Source organism: Pezoporus wallicus, unplaced genomic scaffold (genome assembly GCF_028554395.1).
Source record: "Pezoporus wallicus isolate ANWC-B61680 ecotype Strahan unplaced genomic scaffold, APGP_CSIRO_Pwel_v1 scaffold_2584, whole genome shotgun sequence".
Taxonomy (NCBI): domain Eukaryota; kingdom Metazoa; phylum Chordata; class Aves; order Psittaciformes; family Psittacidae; genus Pezoporus; species Pezoporus wallicus.
Genome location: NW_026642851.1, coordinates 5,363,583 through 5,385,858, shown reverse-complemented (window position 1 = coordinate 5,385,858; position 22,276 = coordinate 5,363,583). Strand labels below are relative to the sequence as shown.

The window sequence follows — 22,276 nt, the reverse complement described above, 5'->3', positions numbered from 1 at the left end:
AGGCAATAGTGCAGTGCTTTTCTCTAGCAGAGTACAGTGGGTGCTTGTTCGTGCAAGCCATTGTTTTTGTTTAGAATCCATGTGGTTGTCATCATTACTGCATGAAGTATAATTTCTGCTCTAAAAAGCAGAGTTACTTTTCACTTTTAGAGGGGAAAATGGAGAAGGGACAGAAATACCACAAATATGTTTTAAACCTCAGAATTTCATACATTTTGCTGATCTCATGATGTACTAATATAAACCCAGTGGCGCCTGATTGGAAGTGCAGAGATTTTTATAGTTTCTACAGAAATTAGGCATATTAGCATATTATAGCAGCCAAAAATAATTAATGGCTTTTTAGGATGTTTACTGTAAACAATCTGTATTTTCATGACTACAGTTTCTGCCCTTGAGAGAAGGAGGAGAAGCAGCATAGCCTACTTAGGGCTGAGGGTGGTTCCACTGACACTGATGAAACACACAGCCAGAAAAAGCAGGCTGACATCAAAATAAGGCAATCTGCTACATCTAGTTTAGGCTGTTCCAAATGAGATTTTCCATTACAAAACAAACTTACTGCTCTGCATGCACAACAAGCAAATTAAAGCAGTAATACCTTTTTGGATAATTAATAAAGAGCAGCTAGCTATGCCTGGGAGAAGTTTTAGGGTAAAGGAATATGTCTAGCCTTGTTCTTGTGATGGGGATGCATTCCACCACTTTTCTCTGCAGCATTTCTTAGTGTCGGTAATAATAAGCACAGGTACACTGATTTTCTGGAGGTGCATACTCTAAAATGTATCTTAATCATTCCCTGCTGTTGACATATCCGTATCTCTTGTGTTTCACACTGCTGTAGGAGAGTAGTTTTATTTCATAGTGCACACTTAAAGGTTTGAACAAGAAGAGATATGGGTTCTTGTTTTTATAAATCAGGATTGCTCAGTGTGGTTTTCTGGGTTCCTGGCTTTTTTTCTTTCCCAAATGTGTTGGTTTTTTCTCTTCTCAAAATCTGAAGGGCTGGAAAACTTTTTTGTTCTTTATCCATAAACAGATGGTTGGGATCATGACTTCCTCCCTCTGTATTTGCCTTGATGTCAGCAGGATTTACAGCAATGAAATTAATCTCTCTATTCTTGGACACCAGATTTCTATCCAAGACTTCTTTCTAGCCTTGTCCTCTTCAGTCAGAAATGAATGCTACAGATCCCAGTAGGAAGGAAACTTTGTACCTCCTGTATCATTTCCAGCTTTCACCAGCTGGACTGAATAACACAGCACTTGCTTAGCTGTATTCTCCTCAGCCCCCACTTAAATGGCTTGCGCTTTATGTTAAGGTGTCTGTTTCTTGTTGGATTCAGTGAGTAAAATTGTAAGACCAGAGTTCTCCATTTTAAGTCCTCAGTTTCATCCCATGTGATCCAGAGGCATTATATTGCAACTAGACCTCTACAACCACATCTAGAGCTGTATGAAGGACTTTAAAATATTACCAAATATTTCAGTATGCATAATACGGAAAGGGGATTTATTCTTCAGTGGCAGTATCAATGTATCTGCTAGTTTATTAATTCCACCCAATAACAGGAAAATATTTTCAACACTATTTTTACCTTGTGGGGCAAAGGACTGTGGAGTGAAGGGGTTAAACCTACACTCCTTTGCTCCTCCTCCTTAAAATGTGTTATTTCTTGTGCAGTACGGGTAAATGAAGTACCGTTTGTCTGCTCTTCCTCCTCTCCGAACACTCGGTGTACATCTTTGACATGACCTTGTTGTCTTTAAATTACTAGCTTCTTTGCAGAGCAGTATGTTTCCCCAGTGCCTGAAATCTCAACCATGTATTAATGTAAAGTGATGGCAGAATACAGAGAAGAGTATCTTGGGGAGCACTTTTTATAGCTTTGTAAAGCACAATAGTTTATGTACTCTGCTGTGCTTGGTCAGTGCTTTCTGACTGCATTTAATGCCATAATAGATTTCTAAATACATTTCAGAGTCTGGTACTTGCTTTTTCAGGGTGATGTCCTGCCTTTGGCGGTAAAATTTCCATTTATTTTTGTAGAGTCAGAATTTCCTGATGTTCTTTCCTCAGCAAAATGAAGATAATGTTTTCTGTGTTCAGAAGCCATGAGGGTATACATAATGCACAAACAGTATCAGTGCCTACTTAAACTTGACTGCAGTATGGTTTTGCTGTATTTCATGGAGGTTAAATGGTGCTTGGTTTTTGTTCATAGGGAGAGAGCAACAGCTACTGTCAGGCAGAAGATGTAAGCGGGTTTCTGTTCACTTACCTGTCTAGTTCACTGCACATGTTTTGTAAATAACATGGTTTGTAAAAATCTGATTCAAGATTCCCCATGTGGTAGCAAAGATAATCCACCTGAAGACAAGACTGACCTAACGTTTTCATAGTTTAAAAGTAAAAATCATTCCCTTTTGCTATGAATTCTGTTAATTTCTGATTGCAGACATACACTGCGTAACACAAAACAATCATTTAACAAAAGCTTCTGCTGTCTGTTACTTGATCAGACACTCGGGACAAGTACTTGCCTCTTTGAATGTAATATAATCAGATCCAGAACATTTGGTTCTAGCTCAGATTCACTGGTAATATGGAGATGTATTTGCAGATTGCAAGAAGAAATCCAAGTTTTCACAAAGTTCATAGCTACACTATTTCCGTAGTTTACAAATTCTGTGACAATTTTTGACTTCCTTTTCTATCTCAGCTGTGCAGGTTAAATTATTCTTAAAGACTAAATACGCCAAGGGATACAGATTTTTAACTAACTGCTCTCAAAGAATTTCATATTTTGTGTGTTGCCATAGAAATGGCAGCTACCAAACCCAGCTTTTTACCATTTACGATGTGTACATAATAGGTGCAGATACAATTGCAGAGTAGTAGACAGACCTCAGCATTGAAAGGAAAAGAAGCTCTTCCTCCAGTGCTTCACAGTGTAGCTCACTGAGGTATGTTCTCATTATCGTGATTCCTCTGGAGAGGTGTAGGGGATCACAGGATGCAGTTGTGCTTGTTTATTGATATGTATGTTGGTTTTAAAAGGGATGTTGTGACTTAGACATGTGAAAGTGATGTGAATGGATTGTTTGATCCTCTGCCTATCTCATACACCATGTGAGTTGCATTTGTGGTAAAGCAGATATGTATGGCATAGCATGCTGGTGGAGCTTAAGAGGATGGTCAAGGAATCAGGTTGGTGCCAAAGCTTAGTGATAAATGCAAATACTTTACTATTATGTCACTGCTGATACAAATAGTGTGGCTTCTGGGAACAGGTTTTAGTAACAGACTATATGCTGCATCATGTAGATGGCCCTGTAGCTCCACCTACAGAAGGCATGCAGTAGAAGGTGGGAAGAGGTGGACATGGAAATTTCAGAAGTGGAGATTTAAAGGTTGTTGTGCTTGTGCAGCTGCTAGAGCTGGAGAGGACTTGGAGATTGGTGGAAATACATGCAGGAGTGCATAGAGCAGGGTGTGAAATGTCTGGGTGGAGCTGGAAGAGGCTGAGGAGGAGCTGGGACAGCTCCTGGGTGGCAGATCAAATCTAAGTGTGTCTGCTTCTACTTCCAGCTTGAAAAATAGAAACTGAATGTGAGCGTGATGTGAGGCTGACTGAAGGAAAAGGCATGCAGTGTTTTGAACTGCCTTGAGCTTTTATTTGTTAGTTGTTCTAACAATTTTGTCAGTAATTGACTGAATGTGGTTAATAATGTGATAAATATTAAAGGTAATATCTTTCACATACACCAGTAACTAGGGATGGTGGTCTAGTGAGCATAGCTAAGCTTTCCCTTTTGAAATACAATTATTAACCAGTAATTATGTATGGAAGTCATTTCCTTTAGTAATCTCTTCTGGCATTCTGGAAGGAAATGCTAGGGGACTGAAGCAATGCAAGCAGTTCTGTGGACAATGTGCTCTGCCTTCTGCCCTGACATAATTAAAATTATGAAATAATGAAACTGTTGTGTTCTTTTGTTCTTTACTTGACAGGTGATTTAAGAGGAAAAATGAGTAGAGATGGCAAAAACTACAGAGCTTCTCAGACACTAGTAACAAATAGAACAGTTAGACATCCTTGCAAATATCTTCAAGGTATGATGTTAAAAACATTTCCATTACAGCGCACCAAATAATGATGGTGCTGCTTGAACAGTAGCAGGATTCAGCCCTGGAAGGCTTGTGTAACAAATTCTGTGAGAGTGGCAGAATAATGAAAGTATGAGCTCAGAGCAGGGACTTTTTTTTTTTTTTTTGATGTTGCCTAGCAACTCCAAAACCAAAATTGTAATATTAACTGAAATACTATGAATTTTTAAACCCCTGTGCATTGGGGGAAGGCAGGAGGATTGTAATCTCACCAATATTCAAGAAGGAATTTTTCAGCTTCCAATTCCAGCAGCTTTTTGCTTTCTAGAAAATAAACAAAGGTAAAACAAACAAAAAAAAAAACACCCGAAACTATCCTTCTGTAGTAAAACTTCCTGTGCTGATGCAGATTAGAGGTGATTTTCGGTTGGAAGAAGAAATCTGATAAGCAGCTTTCAGCTGGTAGAATTAAAAGCTTCATTTTATGTATGTCAGAACATGCTTTAGGAAGTTATTTTCACAAACTTGCCCTTGATTAACCTCCATAACAACATTGCCATTTGAAGTGTCTAAATCAATTACTCCTGGAAACACTGTATGTTTTGAATATCCTTTGCTGTCCCACACCCTGTTTAACAACCTGCCTCATTCCTTTTGACACCTTTATCGCCATTTAACTGTGAATCTCTGCCCAAGCAAGGGGCAATGGCAGTCTTGCAAGACATCATAAACAGCGTAGAAAAGATCCATGCTGAAAGACAAGCCCTTCCCATTATATTTATTTAAAACATCTATGCTATTTAATTGTACAGTTAAAAGTATCTTTCTTTTCTTTCCAAAACTCCTTTGTCCAGGGAAGATAATCTTGTGAATAAAAATAAATTCATATAATGGGATTATGCTTAATTTGCTCTCTGGCTAATTAAATCCTCTTATTTGTCAAACCTATTGGATGGAAATAATTCATGCTGTAAATAGCGCAGTTTTGGTTCCCTGTTTGAGTGGGATTGGATGATGCCAGTTAAAAGAAACAAAATAAAAAACAACCAGTATTTGATCAGTGGAAGAGTTTCTTACCAAAAGCTCACATGTGAAAGTAATCCATGGAAAAAAATACCACAGCTTCCATATATTTAAACACTAGCAATATTTAGACTTTATGACTGTCCTTAGGGAAAGCTGCTGGCTACAGCATGCTCCTCTGACAGTCATTTACCAGAACTGTTTTGCTCAGTGATAGGAAGAAGTCACAGTCAAAGTCAACAGAAATCACTGCAGCAGTAATGATCTGGGAGGCTCCGAAACAATTAGCTTAGAAAGTTCAACCTGAAGTGAGCAGCATTGTACATCTTCCCAGAGAGTCGCACTGTGTGCTGGGGCGCCAGCATGCAACTTCCCATACAGCCAGCACACACAAGGGGAATTTGTCTCCTTTCTTCTTGACTTCAATAGGAGTCACAAGCATGTCTCTGGAGTAGGTGGCCTGGTGGGGCAATCCCGCCTAAATGAAGTGTGGTCCTGCCTCATGTAGGCCAGTCAGAGGTTTGCCATTTGCTTGAGCTGGAGCAGCACAAGGTTGTCACCATGCAGAGTCACACACGTGGAAGCCAGAGAGGTACACGATTCCCTGGATTTCACCACGGATTAATTTAAAATAGTAAGGTCTAGCTTTAAAATATGGAAGCAATGTCTTATTCAGAGGCATCGTGCTACAAAATCAGATCCATTCATGCTGCCTGGATCCAGCAAGCTGCCACATTGAATAATTAGTGCCTTTGAAGACAACAGGATGTCTCTTTTCTTGGTAGACTGGCTGTGCTTGTAGTGACCTGATTGTGCAGGAAAATAGTCTAGAATAGCTGTTTTGTGATGGCTTCTTTGCAGTAGCTGCCCACATGGACACCCTCCTTGCTGAAAGTGTGGTTTCTCAATATGATTTAAAAGTAAACCAGTTCAAATTACACAACAACATTTTTGGTGCAGAATGTGTGTTGAAACAAAGATTTAATGTGCAAACCTGTTGCCGTTAAATTTACTTGTAACCCTTTCTTGCCCCAACTGGCAAGTCCTAAAAGCTGCCTGAGATAAATATGTTCATCAGAATCAAAGTCACTGCAAAGCATTAAGATGCTTCTCTGTAGCAGAATTTATTTCTCCTGTTCTGCTGAAATCTTCAACTTGTCTCTGATATATGGGTTTTTTGCGGCCAGATGGAGCTCAGTGTTCTTTATCTGATTGTTTTTTGATTTGCATTTCTTTTAAAGTACTCTCATTTTTATATCCTTTGTAGTGTCGATGATGGTAATTCTCTTGCCTTGGTTTTAAGTTCTGTATAGGAAGGAGTGCTGGGTAGCTGTTTTATAAGCTTTTTTAAAAGTTTGTTAAATGACACCATTTATTTGAAAAGGTCAGTAACCCTAAATATAATTTTAGTGAGGAAAGAGTTAAGAAACTTCTTGGTTCTCCCCCTGCCATTAGTTTGAGCCAGGAGACAGCTCCCCTGACTTGAATCCTGGATCAGCATGTTGGCTCCACTGAGCAGCAATAGAGGAAAAAGAGGAAGAGAAATGTAAAAGTGATCTATACGCAAGAATGTCTCTATATATAGAAGTTTTCCATGGAGCACCAGACACTTCTTAGGAATTAATGGCAAACTGGCCCAAATCATACAGTGCTTACAAACTATACTGAACTTGCTGTTTCTGCTTCAGAGATCCATTGACAAGTTTTCTTTGTAAGTACACAGTCAATCTTGAACAAAAATTACCAGTTCTATTACATCAATTATCTGTACTGCTTTTTATTTATAATCCTATATCACTTGTTACTTAACAATTATTGCACATCATATATTAAACTTTATAAGCAATTAAGCCAGTTGATTGAGCTGCCTTGGGTAGGGGAGGAAGTAGATGTTATGGGATATTTGGAGAATAATGAATTAAATGATCATAATACAGCCATGCAGGGAGCTAAAACCTCTCTTCCCTCCTAAATCCTTCTGCTTAGTTCTGCAGTTGGAATCCTGCTTGCACAGAACAAAATGAATGCTGCTTGCCCTTACTCCATTTGCAGGCTAGTGGATAGGAAAGGACAGAAAAAGTCCTTTACCCATTGCCCCTCAGTCTCCTCTCTTGCTTACAAGAGCAAGTATGTGACGACACAGAGGATAAGCAGCTGTGTTTTTTAGAAGAGTAAAACATCTTGTTTCACCCTGCAAGGAAGAATCTGGGGCAGGATAGGGAATTCACTCTTGAGGCTGCACAGCGATGAAGTCTTGCTTACTCAAGGCAGCTTGAAACACACTAGGAGCAATGGCCAGAAAGTACAATGTGGTTGGGTTTTGCTTGGTAGGAGGTCCAGCATTAGTTATTAAAGCAAGGCATTGTGCGTAGTAAACTACAAGAATGCTGCTTGGTATTTAATGATAGTTGAAAAGCAACCAGGATATTAGAAGCTATAAAGTAGGAAATACGAGAGAGACTTGAAATGTTGTGATGGATTTGGAGAATACCAAAGGCATATCGATTCCCTCCAGTAATACTGTGCTGGCTTACAGCTGTATGGTCGCATAAGAAACAATACGGGACTTTGCGTTTCAACTGCTTCCACTCGAACCTGTTTTGCCGCTGCTGTTCTGAAGGATGAAGTTCTTCATTCTTGTTATCCCATCATGTGGGAGGATGCTCGGTTTTATTAGTGGACTACTGGTAAGATATGGTGAAAGTATAAGAGGAGAGTTTATCACTAAAATGTTGGACCAAGAAGGTATTAAAAAAGGCAGTTGATGATGTGTACCCATGGTTCCTAGGAACTCGCACTTGGTGTTGTCTTGATGAAGGAAGTCAGGAGAGTGCCATTTAAAAAGTAGTTCTTTTCTAGCAGTCATCACATACTGATATGTAGGGTATCATCAACAAAAGTTCCATTACCAGTATCAGATATATTTGTTAGTCTTTTGAAATTCTTCACTGTCCGTAAGAGAAAGAGGGAATTACGTTTTTCTCTAATGTTATATAGACCCATACATTTTCTTGTGTATATCCAGTGGTTAGCAAAAAAAGGGTGACCTAAAAGAGCAGAAGACAAGCATGAAACCTGACTGATCATGTGCAGTAGATACTATTGTTTGCTTCAATTGCAAATACAGGGATTCCTTTCATTGCTAAAATATGAGCAATCTGAGCTGCTGCTTGTTTGGCAGGATGGCAGCTGAGCTCTGCTCACAGCGATAAGAGTTCAGCCTCTGTTAGTATCTTGATCACTGCATTATGTAAGCAGAGTATTATGAGCAAAAGGCTTTTAAAGAGCCATTAGGAGGATTGTGTTCATTAAGAGTTCAGTGCGATGTGAATAAGGCAAGCTGAACACAAGTTCCCCCTAGTGAGGGAATCAGTAATAGTTTCTGCGCAGGGAGGTAGCTATATAGACTGCAAAGGTAATGAACTTTGCTACATTGCATATGTGTTCTGCTTGTGTGTAAATGTAAAGGGCTTAGAGATGGTAAGGTAAGTATGGGAAGCATGATGAATTCATCACCCAGGTCCTTCCAGTCTTCTGTTTTTAATCAGCAGTTTTATATCTCTTTTAGTCTTTTTCACGTTATTAAGTATTTGAATAGTTGGTGCACAATCTTGTTGTCTAGAACTTGCAGAAAAAGATTACAAAGTTTAAGCTTACAGGAGTTTTCTTACAAATGACATTTTAGAAGCAGATTTTGGCCCTATGGGCTATTTCTCACCTTGTGGTTCAGGTCTATTAGTGTGACATCTTCCCAAAAAGTGTGTGGGTAGAAAATTTGAAGGGATAGTGATCATCTTAGTGGAGAAAATGAATCTACTTTTCCTGGGTTTTCTAGAACCTTCACACATAACTGTGGACAGCTCAGTTATATTTTCTGATATGACAGCTATGGATGCTCTGTGTGCAGATCTGTACAGATTTTGGTCCTTTTGGTACTGTGAATCAAAATCACTTGTCTTGTGTGACTTTCTTTATGAAATAGCAGATTATAGCTGTCCTGTACAGACTGAAACGATACTTGGAAAGCTGACAATTACATCAGTAATTCCTTTCACCTGTTGCCTACAAATTCAGTTTGGTTGCAAATACAGAGTCACTGTCTGGCAATATTAGTCACCTAGATCTAGAAATCCTCTCAAACATGTGTTTTTCTAAACCTTTCATTGTATCATAGAATCACAGAATCATCTAGGCTGGAAAATACCTTAAGATCATCAAGTCCAACCATTACCCCAAGACTGCCAAGTCCATGACTAAGCCGTGTCACTGAGGGCCTCATCTAAATGGTTTTTGAACACTTCCAGGGATGGTGATTCCAGCACTTTTCTGGGCAGCCGGTTCCAATGCCTGATCACCCTCTCAGTGAAGAATTTTTTCATAATATCCAATGTAAACTTCCCCTGGCACAGCTTGAGACTGTTAATTCTTGTCCTATCACTTGGGAAAAGAGACTGATACCACCCCACCCCCCCACTACAACCTCCTTTCAGGTAGTTGTAGAGAGTGATAAGGTCCCCCCCCTCTCCAGACTAAACAACAGACATAAACAATATGTAAATGTGTTTATTTTTAGCCAAAGATGGTGGACTTTAAGGATGTGCTTACGTAGGACAAGTCAGTAGTAGAGAGAAACTAAAGACTTAGGGAAGTCATTCTGATTCATATGGGATTTGCGCAGATGGATAATTTACGGAATACAGAGTAAATCATCAGGATATCAGAGGTATTAAAAAAACCCAAAACAATAGCAGCATCTCTTCTGCATGCTATGCATTCACTGCTAATGTTGACATGACTGTCATCCACATATGCTTGGTCTTAGTCCTAAGTGACATCTGATGAAAAGCACTGTTTCAGGAATTACATGCCAGAGACTGTTTGATGGAAAGGGAATCGCAAGATGCAGCTTGCCCTTACAGTGAGCAGTTGGAGGAAGGGAAATGTACAAAAACAGAGAGCTGTGCTACAGAAGTGCAGAGGGACTTAATCCATTCTCTGTACACAAGTCAGCTGTACTGGTAGTAGCCACCAAAGTGAAGAACCTCTTTAGTGAGTTAATGTCCTGTGTTATGGCACCCACTGGATATGCCAGACCAGGACTGCAGCTTTGGAAACACTGCTTGGTGTCAGGGGTGGCTTCCCAGCAACTGCTCTCAGCGTCCAGGCCAGCAATTCTGTTTCTTTTAGAGACAGTACATATGGGAGCAGCCTAAAAGTCATACTGGACAGTTAATACATCAGAAACTACAATAATTTTGTTCTCCTACAACCCCAGAATTGGAGATCTTAACGAATTACAAAAAGGCATACAGCTGATTCAGTTATAAAGGTTTTTTGTAGCTCAGTTCTTGCAACAAAATTTATCTTCTGTAAATTGACAGTCTACACCAGTTGAGAGTTGTTCTATCTGGACTACTTAAGAGCTATGTGAACTTAAACACATTGTTTTACAATTGCCAGTCTTACTTATTTCAGGATGATCATTTGGTAATTCTAAAAAATCTTTTACATTTCTGTTAAGAAACGTTTTAAAAAAAACTCATCATCTATTATCAAAGAGGATTCCTGGGTGTATACACATTCTGAATGAATCAAAGTGATGGTGCAACTTAATTTCACGTGAATTGGCAGTAATATTCATAAGCTTGTTTCCTGTATAGGAAGACTCACATTTTGTGGAAGTATTTTCTTCAGCCCTCAGAAGCTGACAGCCACAGCTCATAGAAGAGTGGTGTGCAGAACTCGCATGTGGTCTGGGAGATGTGATGTCTCTTGAAATACGTTTTTTAAGTGGGCTGCCTACATATAACCAGCTTCAGGAATATCCTTCTTTAAAAAATGGAATCTAATATTGCAGCAATAATTTTATTTTAACCCTTTTGAAGATAGTTTTATTTAATCTTCAATGTTTTTTTCTGTACAAAGCTTCTGAGAACCCACGGGGATGACTGCTTGTGGGGGTTTTCAAATGCCACTGACACAATCTTCCACTTAACAGCAATGCAAACAACCCCTACAGGGTTTGTTGCTACTTACTTTTCCGCTTGCTTGCAGAGGAAGGTATGACTATATCTGTAACGCCTTCCTACAAACTTCACAGGGACATGGCTGAAGAGTAGTTTGGGCCTTGTACAAGAAGAAGGAAATCAGTTGACTTGGACTTACATTGCACCTCAGCTGGGCTACTGGGTTGCAGCTATGTCACCTACTGTGCCAGGTAAGATGGAATTGAATTTTATTGGTGTTCACAGCACTGAGTAATTATTTATTCATCTATAATGTTTATGTTTTTCAGAATGACCCCATCTGAGATGCCACAGCTTGATCAATAATGGATTATTAGAAAAAAGAAATCTGAAAGTAAAGGGCTAAAATCTTTTGGGGATTGTGGGGGGTAACCCTTGTGCTCAAAATCTCTGAGCCATTTAAATGGGAAACTTAACTAAAGTGTTCCTGCTTTGATGCATTTATGTCACCACTGCCTGGTAGAGCCATTGCTAGAAGATGAGGGGAGTTATAACATCAATGTATTGGTTCTGGAAAGTGTATTAACAGAGCGGCATTAGGAGACCAGCTGACTGGTTACCATCTGCAAGCCTCTTGGCATAACTGCAGAAAATCACTTTGAATTAGGCATTATATGTACTTCTGTGCCTATGGAGATCATTAATGCTGCAGCTTGCTCTTCCTTTTTTCTACGTGGCTGCCTAGATTCCATAGTATTAGTTCTTCAGCCACCAATAACCAGAGGTACCTCTCTGTATAAAAGAGCCAATCAATCAAACAAAAAACAGCTCCTCCTCTTCCAGATTTTCTTTAGTAGGTTTTCTGGATGAAAACCAAATCAATAGAAATGAAAACATTCTTGTCTTGGCTGTGCAAGCTAAATAAACTATATCTAACCAACAAAACAAACTCTATCATGAGGACTGTTTTTAAAGTCTGTTGTATATGCCATGAAGCTGTTCCATGATATGCAAGTTTTTTTTATTTGAGGCTATATTAAATGAAACTGCTGGAATACTTAGCTGAGTCCTTGGTGAGCAGAGTTTAGAGGCAGGTGCAGATCTGGATAAGCTCCCATACTGAATTTAATGGAACCTTACAAAAGAATCGTACTTTAAGAAAAAGCAACTGCTCTGAATCAGACATTTTGCAGACTGCAAGGAAGTTACACTAGCCATAAAATTGTTCCTGTAACTCTAAGGTTAGAAGGCTTACTTGTCCTTGCAGTTTTACTTGTATGGCAGAATTTTTACTTGTGTTTTACTTTTCCTTTTTTCTCAGGGCTAGATCTGGGTTCCTAAAACTTTGTTGTAATGGGAACAATATCGTCATGAAAAAATTCAAGTGGTTCATCTCTTCTTTTTGCTTAATGTCCTGAAGCAAAAGTATCAATCAATTATATAAAGGTAGTGGTGGGCCAGAATGTATAAATATTTCTATTTCCCAAATGCCATATAATTGATGTTATTTTTAATAAGGTTAATGTCTGCTTATTTTATCTCCTCATCGAATCTATTTAATTTCTTATCTCAAAAAATGGGCAAAAATGGCCATTGTATTCCTAGCAGTGGCTCTGCTGATAACTCAAGATCCACAGATGAGGTTTTACAAACCTCATGATCTAGAACCTTAATGCTGGCCAAGTTGGCTGTCCTTCACAATATGTGCATGTTACTCTGTCGGCTGGTGCTGTACCTCCTTTCCTGCAGATGAACATTTGGGCTGTTACTTCAAAATCATGATAAGGATTTTACAAACCAACAGGGTTCCACATGCATAATTGTGAACAGATGCTGTTCATGTGTGTGCATTCCTCCATATGTTAGAACATCTACTAAGCATTATTGAAACCTGGAGTTACAACACTGTTTCACTAGTGGCCTGGTTTTTAAAGCTACTGAAGATCTGCTTGGCTTGGCTTGATCTAGACTTCAGAGCACCAACACATCTTCCAGTGAATCCTGTACTGCACTGTATGTACTGTTAAGTGCAAAGCACCACAAATGTTAAAGAGAAGTTGTTTGCCACAGAGCTGCTGCATGCATTACAGTGCTGGAAGATGTTGTAATGGTTTTTCCTGCAGTGATGAGAGCTTTGGTGCACTGTGTTGGCATCAGGAACTGGAAGGCAGCCTTCACTGGCACATACTCCCATTGAAACTAACTGCTTTTCCACAGAATGATCTATTTGGACTCGCAGTCATGAAAACTAGCACATGGTTTCTCCACAACTTGCTCCCTGATCCAGAGGTGGTCTGCTCAATAGGCACCAGGGCTATGAGTGGCAGTGTTGCTCACTTATCACCCTCATAAAGGAGGTGGATGTCGCTCTCTGTTTAAGTGTTGTTCAGCTTCCTGTTTGCAGGTTGTTACAAATCTAAATTCTCTTTTCTGGCCCTCCAGGTCCCGTTGTAACTCACGACATTACCAGCTATCACACAATGTTTCTTTTGGCAATTTTAGGAGGGATGGCTCTCATACTTCTAGTCTTGCTGTGTCTGCTTTTGTATTATTGCAGGTAAGATTCACAACCCTGGTTACTTAGTTTGTGTTGGAAATAGAAGGGGTTTTGTGCTTGTCAAATTACAAACTTTTGTATTGAAACTTTTTCACTTTAGGAATTTGGGAGAGGGGGAAGGCAAGCAAAGGCTTGAAGAAGAAAGAATCAATGAAATCAAATTTCATACATTCCTGATTACATGCAGTATGTACAATCTTTGCCTTTGGTAGGATGGGAGTTGAGTGAATCATATGCATCTGTACCTGTGATTTTCTTGTAAGATGTTCTAAAACCTCCTGTCGAACATGGGCATAGGTACAAGATGTCTGTCGTTGTACCTGTTATGTATTTCATAGAACAATGGAATAGTTAGGGTTGGAAAGGATCTTAAGATCATCTAGTTCCAAACTAGATGCCCTGGGCAGGGACACCTCAAATATTTGCAAGTGATATTTCTGTTGGTCTTACATTAAAATGAATGTTAAACTTTTATCAGCAAGTGTATATTAATGAGTGATTTGGTATTTGCCTCCTCCAGACATTTGCTCCAATTTGTAATTGGTGCTTGAGATATTTCCCACTTGACATTAGTTATTCTTTAATTTTATCTTCGCTGCTGGAATAAGCTTTTAATTGTTAGGTTATGTAATAAAAGCACAATTCCCCTAATACTAATCACTGCTAAAAAATCTCCCATTAAAACACACTTGCTGCTCTTGTTTCTGCGTAAAACAGTCATAAATCTGTAACTTCTTTTTTTACTGGCTTTTGTAGAAGAAAATGTTTAAGACCACGTCAGCATCATAAGAAACTGCAGCTTTCAACAGCACTGGACACTTCTAAAAAGGATCAAGCAACCTCGATGTCCCATATAAATTTAATCTTTTCACGTCGTGAGTCAGAATTTCCTGGCGGATTGTCCGTTGCTAGCAATGGGCACACTGAAAACTCAGGTGCAAAGGAATTAATCAGTGCTGTCCAAATGGAGATGGCATCACCTAGTGGAGAAGCAGATATGCATACGCCTATGCTCAAACACTCATTCAGCACTTCTCAGGAGTTTAGCTCACGAGAGGAACTGCTCTCTGAAAAGGTGAAAGATAAGAGCAGAATTTCCTTGGATGACCTGACTCCCAGTGGGTCTCTAAGGAAAGACTATCACAAGTCAGCAGATAGTTTTCCTTTAAAGACAAGAAAATCTACAGAAACAGCTGAAGGCTATGAGTCCCCTATCAAAGATGAGTATAGGAGGAGTTACAATGCTATGCTGTCTCAGCCTTTATTTGAAAAGCAAGAGAGAGAAATTCAAGTATCTATGAATCATATTGCTACTGGAAGTAAATATAATATTCAGGAACAAATATACCCCACACCTTCAGCCCCTGAAAAAGAGCTGCTGGACTGCAGACCTACTGATTGTATGATGTCTCGTTCAGTTGATCACCTTGAAAGACCTACATCTTTCCCTCGACCAGGTCAGTTAATCTGCTGCAATTCTGTTGACCAAGTCAATGACAGTGTTTACAGAAAAGTTTTGCCTGCACTGGTCATCCCAGGTCATTACATGAAATTGCCAGGAGAGCATCCTTTTGTTAGCCAGCCACTGGTTGTCCCAGCTGACCAGCAGATTGATATAGAAAGACTTCAGGCTGAGCTTCCTAACCCTCATGCACGGCTTTTTCCACACCCCCCACAACAGCTGCAACCCCAGCAGTTAGCATCCCAAGCAATATCTCAGCAACATTTGCAAGATGCAGGTGCAGCTGAGTGGAGTCAACAAAATGCTTCCATGTCTGAATCCATTTCCATTCCTGCCTCACTCAACGATGCATCCCTGGCTCAAATGAATAGCGAAGTGCAGCTTCTTACAGAAAAGGCTTTGATGGAATTAGGAGGTGGAAAGCCATTGCCTCATCCTCGAGCATGGTTTGTTTCTCTAGATGGACGTTCAAATGCTCATGTTAGACATTCATACATTGATCTCCAAAGAGCTGGTAGGAATGGGAGTAATGATGCCAGTTTGGACTCTGGTGTTGACATGAATGAACCAAAATCTGTCCGAAAGGGAAGAGGAGATCATCTGTCTGCACCACAGAGTCACCCACCAGTGCAAGAGCACCAGCAGAGAGAGCGGAAGGTTTCAGACAGCACAGCTTACACACAACTTGTGTACTTGGATGATATGGACCAAAGTGGCAGTGAGTGTGGAACAGCGGTTTGTAGCCCTGAGGACAATGCTCTACGATGCCTGCTAGAAGGCACGAGTAAGAGAAGTGGTGTGCAGCTGCCCAGCCTGCAGGAGGAAACGAGGACTGTGGATACCAAACCAGAGCCATTAACTAGTCCTGAACATGGAACATCAGTTCAAGATGAGGAGGAGGATGAGGAGGATGAGGAAGATGACCAAGGTGAAGATAAGAAGAGTCCTTGGCAGAAGCGAGAGGAACGACCACTAATGACTTTCAATCTGAAGTGAGCTATTGTGAAAATCCACCATTCAGTGGAGTATAAAATTGCCAAATATTCTTTCTGTGGAAGTGCTTGATTTTTTTTTTTTCCTTTCTTGTTTTTTGTTTTGTTGTGGAGAGAAAAGAGAAAAACAAACTGTGGTGAGCAACATTTGAAAGAACTTAAATGCATTACTGTGTAAATGTTAGAAAAGAATTAAAATCATTCCTCTGATTTAACAGCTGCCTCCAGTGAGATAGCTGAACAAAGAGTGTGATTATTATTCCATATACTTGATATTGGTCATCCAGGATGTTGAAAATACTGACAAGTTGTTTTGGTTGGTTTATGACCTCAATCTCCTTATGAATGGGAGCTGGTAAAGCTTTTTTTTGTAGGCCAATTTTATGTTGATAATGCTACTGAAAGTATCTTAAAAACAAGAATTTGACACATGGTGTCCAAAATTGTGCATTATCTCAATGAAAGGCTATGCATTGCTGCTTTTAGTAATATTTTGCTTATACTGTGCTTTTTCTTAATTTTACAAGTTGGTTGTAAACATTTTATGTCCTTTATTATAAACTACTCAGCAATTTATTTTAATGTAAAACTGCAGGAAACTTGAGTAGCATCCCTTAGCATTGAAGCCTTTTTATGAAACCAAACTGAACTTTGTGTCGACTAAGATTCCTCCAATTCTGGTCCCATTTACTCAAAGTGCCTTTTTTACAGTAACAATGAACAGTCCCTTCTTTTGCTAACTCCTTTTAATTGACCCCATTTGAGATTTTATAAATTTCTGAACTTCTACCTTTTATTTTAAGCTGCATGCCAAGAGTCCCATTTTGTGCTGAGCATTTCTCATTTCAATACAGTGTATTCTGTAGCTATCATGTATATTGTGGATTCTGTTTAGCCAGGATAGACTTAGAAGTCATTTTAAAGGGCCCAGAGTAGACAAAAAGATAGTTTCATTGACTGTATATATTGTTAGTTTCCTCTGGAATCATATGAGCTCATCATGCTCATATAAAATGGACTGTAGACCGAGCAAGTGGGCTGAATGTGTCTAGAAAAATTTTGGGAAAGAAAAAACAAATAATAATGTACTATCCAAAAGTGCCAGAATGACTCTTCTGTGCTTTCTCCATACAGAGCTGCTTGGTTATCCAAAAATTATAATTGAAAATAAACTGCAAAAAATACCTTTGTGGATTTTTTCCTCTGTTGATAGTCATCACATTATTTTATGTTATTTAATGAGAAAAATACTTTGGTTTCACTTTGCTTTGCGTATGTATCTATGCTTGTGTGACTTACTTTCTCATGCAATTCTCATGAATTTCAGTCAATACTGAAATTAAGACCACTTTTCAGAAAAGCATCCTCCCTGTCTTGATAAATACATAACTATTTACTTAAGTATCATTGAAAACCTTGGAAATTAAATCCTGGTATCACTAAAATTTGCTATGGAGTCACACTTCCTGTGGGACCAGTTTTCTTTCTGAGATTTCTGTGGGTGCTCATCACACACTTCTCACTTCTTCATGAATTGGGTTCAAAGAAGGGCAAGTTTGACATTCACTGTTGTGGAATCCTTCGTATACATTCAGTTTATCATGTTTAATTATTTTTATGCAGCATTAGCAGCAGTCATGCTTAATAAAGTTAATTATTACATCGTCTCCAAAGTGATTAGAGAAAGTGTTATATAGTTCCTATTTAATTTTTAATAGTAAGCCCTGACTTGCATTCATGGGGCAGGGGGGGGGATTTTCAGTAGATTTCAAGGTTTTCTTAGGAGGCCAGTGCTGTAATTTCTGTTTTACTGAATGTCTTAACTGGGAATCTGGGCTTGAGCCAGCAACCAAATCCTGATTTCCTAGTTGCCAGGCCAGTGCTCCTCTCCATCCACAAAGTCACTTCACCTCTGTTTTGCTTTGCTTTATGTTTGGAAGTGGTGTATGTTGTAAAAGAAATCTAAAATAATATTTGTGGAGTGCACTGAATAGTGAAGTCACCATATTGGCAGTAAGTTATGGTTTATTCATCATGTGTTCCAGAAAAATTCTGCTTTAAAGGAATAGTATTTGTCAGATGTCAGTAAGTGCTGGTAACACAGTGTCACTTATTAATCAGAATGCTGCATCAAGTAAACATTCTGGTTAGAATTTCCACGTACTAGAATTATCGTGCTATTTAATTTTGAACTCTCTGTTGTCCTAAATGGGTCACTTTTAATTGCATTATTTTTCAGATTCCTTTGCATTTTCCATTATTATTATCTTGTAAAGTGAGATTGTTGCTATTAAATTGCAGTTGTTTGTTTCTTTAATTGTGTTGGTTTTATGTTCAAAACATTTATTTTGATGGTCTGATAATCTGTGAAATTATACAACAAATATATTTGAACAAACACAATGTGAGTATTTTGCAAATCTTTAAAATAGCATTTTTTAAATTGCTGTGATACTATGAGCCATATAGTAGTTGGGTTGTGCAGAATATATAGTTTATGAAACTTGATTCTCAATATATCCAACAGATCTGAGACACGTGTTAAATGAAATGGGAACAGAGTAACACAGATCAGATAATCAGCTGAGATTAAAGTGTGTACATGGTACACACTTTGTGTAATCTTATAGTCCAGTGCCAAGTTTTGTGTTTGAATTTTCAAAAGCATGCTTAGGAAGAGTTCTGTAAGATATAAAGAAATTTTGTTGCATACATTTTGCAGTTGCACAGTGAAGCAAGTACCAATAAGACGTATAAAACAGGGCGAATTATAACTTTAATAGGTCTTGGCTTAAGCAGTTCCCAAGTGTTCTTAGCCCATGTAGAACATAAGATAACCTAGGAAAGTAGTTGTTTTCCTACTTTTTGATGGCAGATATTAGTGAGGAAAAATGCAAAATATTGTAATGACAAAGATTACAAAAGTCACGAAAATACATTGGACTTAAACTAAGAGCAGGTCTTCAACTGCCTGTCAGTAATCAGGATTTTCAAATGGATAATGAGTGAAGGAGTAAAATCAAATCTCAGGATATGTTACCCAAAGTCCATTTCATATCATAGGGCCTGTGAAATGTTAGGACTGTTGGAAGTTAATTCACTCATTAATAATCCATTCACTTCATGGTTGTCTCTCAGCTCCCACTTAAGTTCCCACTAAATACTTGCTTCTCAAAGCTTATTAAACTGCCTGTAAAGCACCTTGACTTGTTGTGATAATGACCTTGTTACTTGATTAAGTGCTTTGTCCCTACCAGCATGCTAAACCCTCTACAAGTACAGGAAAAAAATGGTTCCTGCCTTGCAGCATTTGCAGTAATGCATTACACACACAAAATTGTGGTACTGAGCTTAAATGAACAGTTTACAAAGAAACCCCATCATGTGGAAATTGCTCATGATGCTTTTCTGTCTTACAAGAAGGATTTAGTAGCTTTATTAGAGTAAATTAAGCACTCTCGAAATGCCATGGCAGTATTTTCATTTTCTTCCTTTTGTTTTATCCGTGAATGCTCTGGTGGACCAATTTCATTATCCTAAACCAACGTGGTTGGTCTGGTAAGAAATTACTTGTCCCATGTAGGGTTTAGCTTACAGAGGAGTACAGGTGTAAGTGAGCAAGTGTTGGATTAGATATTTACTCTCTCTAGGAAGGTCCCTCGTGAAACAAAAGGACATGATTTTTTTCTTAATCAACAAGAATTTATCTGAGGATTAAAACTTCTTGTATAATACAGTACCTCTGAAACTATCGATAGGCTGTATCCTGGGGCATGGTAGCATTCATCCCATATGTCCTTGGACTTGGTCAAACTAGAAGAGGAATGTCTTTTCTAAAAAAAAAAGAAGAAAAAAAAACCAAAAAAATACAAACAAACAACAAAACAAAAAAGAAAACATAAATTTGTTTTTCTAAAATGTACGGGTGACAGGTAAGGGGTATTTTGTATTTTTTAAATCGCTGCCATTTGGGTCCTCTTAGCATTTGAAATTGTTGAAGTTGGAATATCTGCCACCTGGTGGTGAACTGTTTCTCCATACATGCCGTCTATAATAAAACATAGTTCATAATTTCAGTATAAAGCACAGTTTGTAACTTCAGTAACACCAGTTATTGAAGGCAGCTGGCAAAAGAGCATCAGTTGTTCCATGGGCCTTTGTCAATCTGAATGCTTCAGAATTCTTTTCCTGTTCCTCTGCTTACAGATAAATGTAATAAGCTGTCAGGTTCACTGCTGACTTTACTCATATATATGATATATGATACAAAGAGTATAATGATAGATCCTGTACCATGATAGATATATACACATAATATTTTCATGATATATGTCTGATATTTTCATTTCCAGGCTGCAAACCATTTGGAATTGGAGCTTCAGGTAGACCAGTAGGCAGCAGCCAAGTGTTTTTTTCAGCGTGGAGGACCATTTTTTTTATGTTACTGGTATAATTCCAACTGGAAAACTGACACCAGGTACTGTCTTCTATGTGACAGTAAGAACAGACAAGGTATCTAGTTCTTTTTAATAATCCTCTGGTATCCAGATTACTAGCTTGCAAAATGTGGCACCTGGTCTATTATCATTTAACTGAAGTACTTCTTATTATTGTGCTTTTCTTTTAGGAATAAACAGTGCCAGTTAGGATGTTTGATCATTAAATATCTCTTCTGCCTGGGAATCTTACAGAGAAGGAAAATAGGTAACAGGGAGGTACAAATGAAGGGGTTTCTTTCTGGTTTATTTTATGGTATTCTTGAGAGAAGCACTTTGTGTTCACATGACTGGAGAAACGGATTCCTGCATAAACCCACCTGAGGAATGGTCCTGCCAGTTTTATATTATAAAGGTAGGAAATGGTTCTTGAAATGAGAAATACCATTTCAGAGGAATGGCTGGTCCTGTTGTGAAAGATGTTGGGCATCAAAGCTGTAAGAAATTATCTGAAAGGGGTCCTGTTACAAGCATTGGTTTTTAAAGGGTTTTGGGGGTTTAGTGGTTGTAGGGATTTTAAAAAATATTCAAAACTGTCTTCTTGCCAACCCTCACCAGATTTTCACAAGCACACTTGCAGCAATGCTGGCCCCTCAGCTTCTTCCTAGATAGAAACCCACTGTTGTCCTACTCTGATGCTGGAGCTTACAGCTCTGGCTGTGGCATATGCACCACAGCCAGAGCTGTGCCAGTTACTCCAGGGAGATTTTCTTCCCTGCGCATTTCTTCTGGGATTTTTCCGTCAATAAAGGAAGAAGCCAGAACAACACCTCAAATTTGGGAAAATCTGCATGGACAGAAACTAACAGCAGATTTGCCTACATACTACCCTTACCTACATGTTCAGAGCAGGGCCTTTCTCCCAGTGTCCCCAACCCCTGAAGGTGAGAGGCCATGGGCCTTGGCTTCCTTCTCTGTCTTCAGGGGCTTCTTTCCCTGTGTCTTCAGGGAATAGCCCTTCTATAAACTCAAACCCCAGTTCCACCTTCAGTTTTGTGCCATGGTGTGAGGCCAACGTGGATGGGACATGCAATGTGACACTAATAACATTTTGGGAATGCTACTTGTAGGTGTTGGTGAGGGTGAGCTTTTTCAAGCTATGTCTCTTTGTGTCTATGCCATTAGCTCTACCTTGAGTTTAACATTTTGTAATCCTATATTGAATAACACAGTAACAGTGACAGAAGCTGAATGTGGTAGCTATCTTCCCCCATATGAGGAAGATTTTCCTTTTGAGAGATGGACTGGTCCTTTATTCCTTGAAATCAGCGAAGTATACCTGAGTAAATGTATGTGTGTATTTGCATGCATAGATACATGTGCATTTAATATAAAAACTGGCTTAAATGCTGCTTTCAGCATTTTGACATCACGTGATGCCAAAGTAAAGGTCGCTCACCTAGGCTGACTGGCCGAACCAGCATAAGAGCTCATAAAGACTTGTATTAATTAACATAATTGTCCTTGTGGTATGACATTGCAGGGTCAAAGCCGTGCTTGATGCTGAGTTTCTGCTGTGGCTCTGCCCTCAACTTCCATGAGATTTATTCACACTCCCCTACTAGCCTAGACCAAATGTCTAAATTTTATGATTAAAGCTTGTCTAGTGACAGTATTTTAAGTCATTTACTCTGCAATTGTTGCAGCATTTGACAGAGGCATTTCTTTT

General features: G+C 38.9%; 1 protein-coding gene across 4 annotated transcripts in view; it reads left to right on the top strand.

The window, feature by feature from the left end:
• The window catches only part of FAM171A1 (family with sequence similarity 171 member A1), a 96,115-nt gene extending 78,820 nt beyond the window's left edge, over positions 1-17,295 (top strand). For all 4 annotated transcript variants that reach the window (XM_057432505.1, XM_057432507.1, XM_057432506.1 and 1 more), the window contains 3 exons: positions 11,235-11,351; positions 13,543-13,657; positions 14,414-17,295. In XM_057432505.1, the coding sequence (XP_057288488.1) occupies positions 11,235-11,351; positions 13,543-13,657; positions 14,414-16,115 (1,934 nt within the window). In that variant the 3' untranslated portion in view covers positions 16,116-17,295. The remainder of the gene's footprint in view (positions 1-11,234; positions 11,352-13,542; positions 13,658-14,413) is intronic.
• The last annotated feature ends 4,981 nt before the right edge of the window (positions 17,296-22,276 follow it).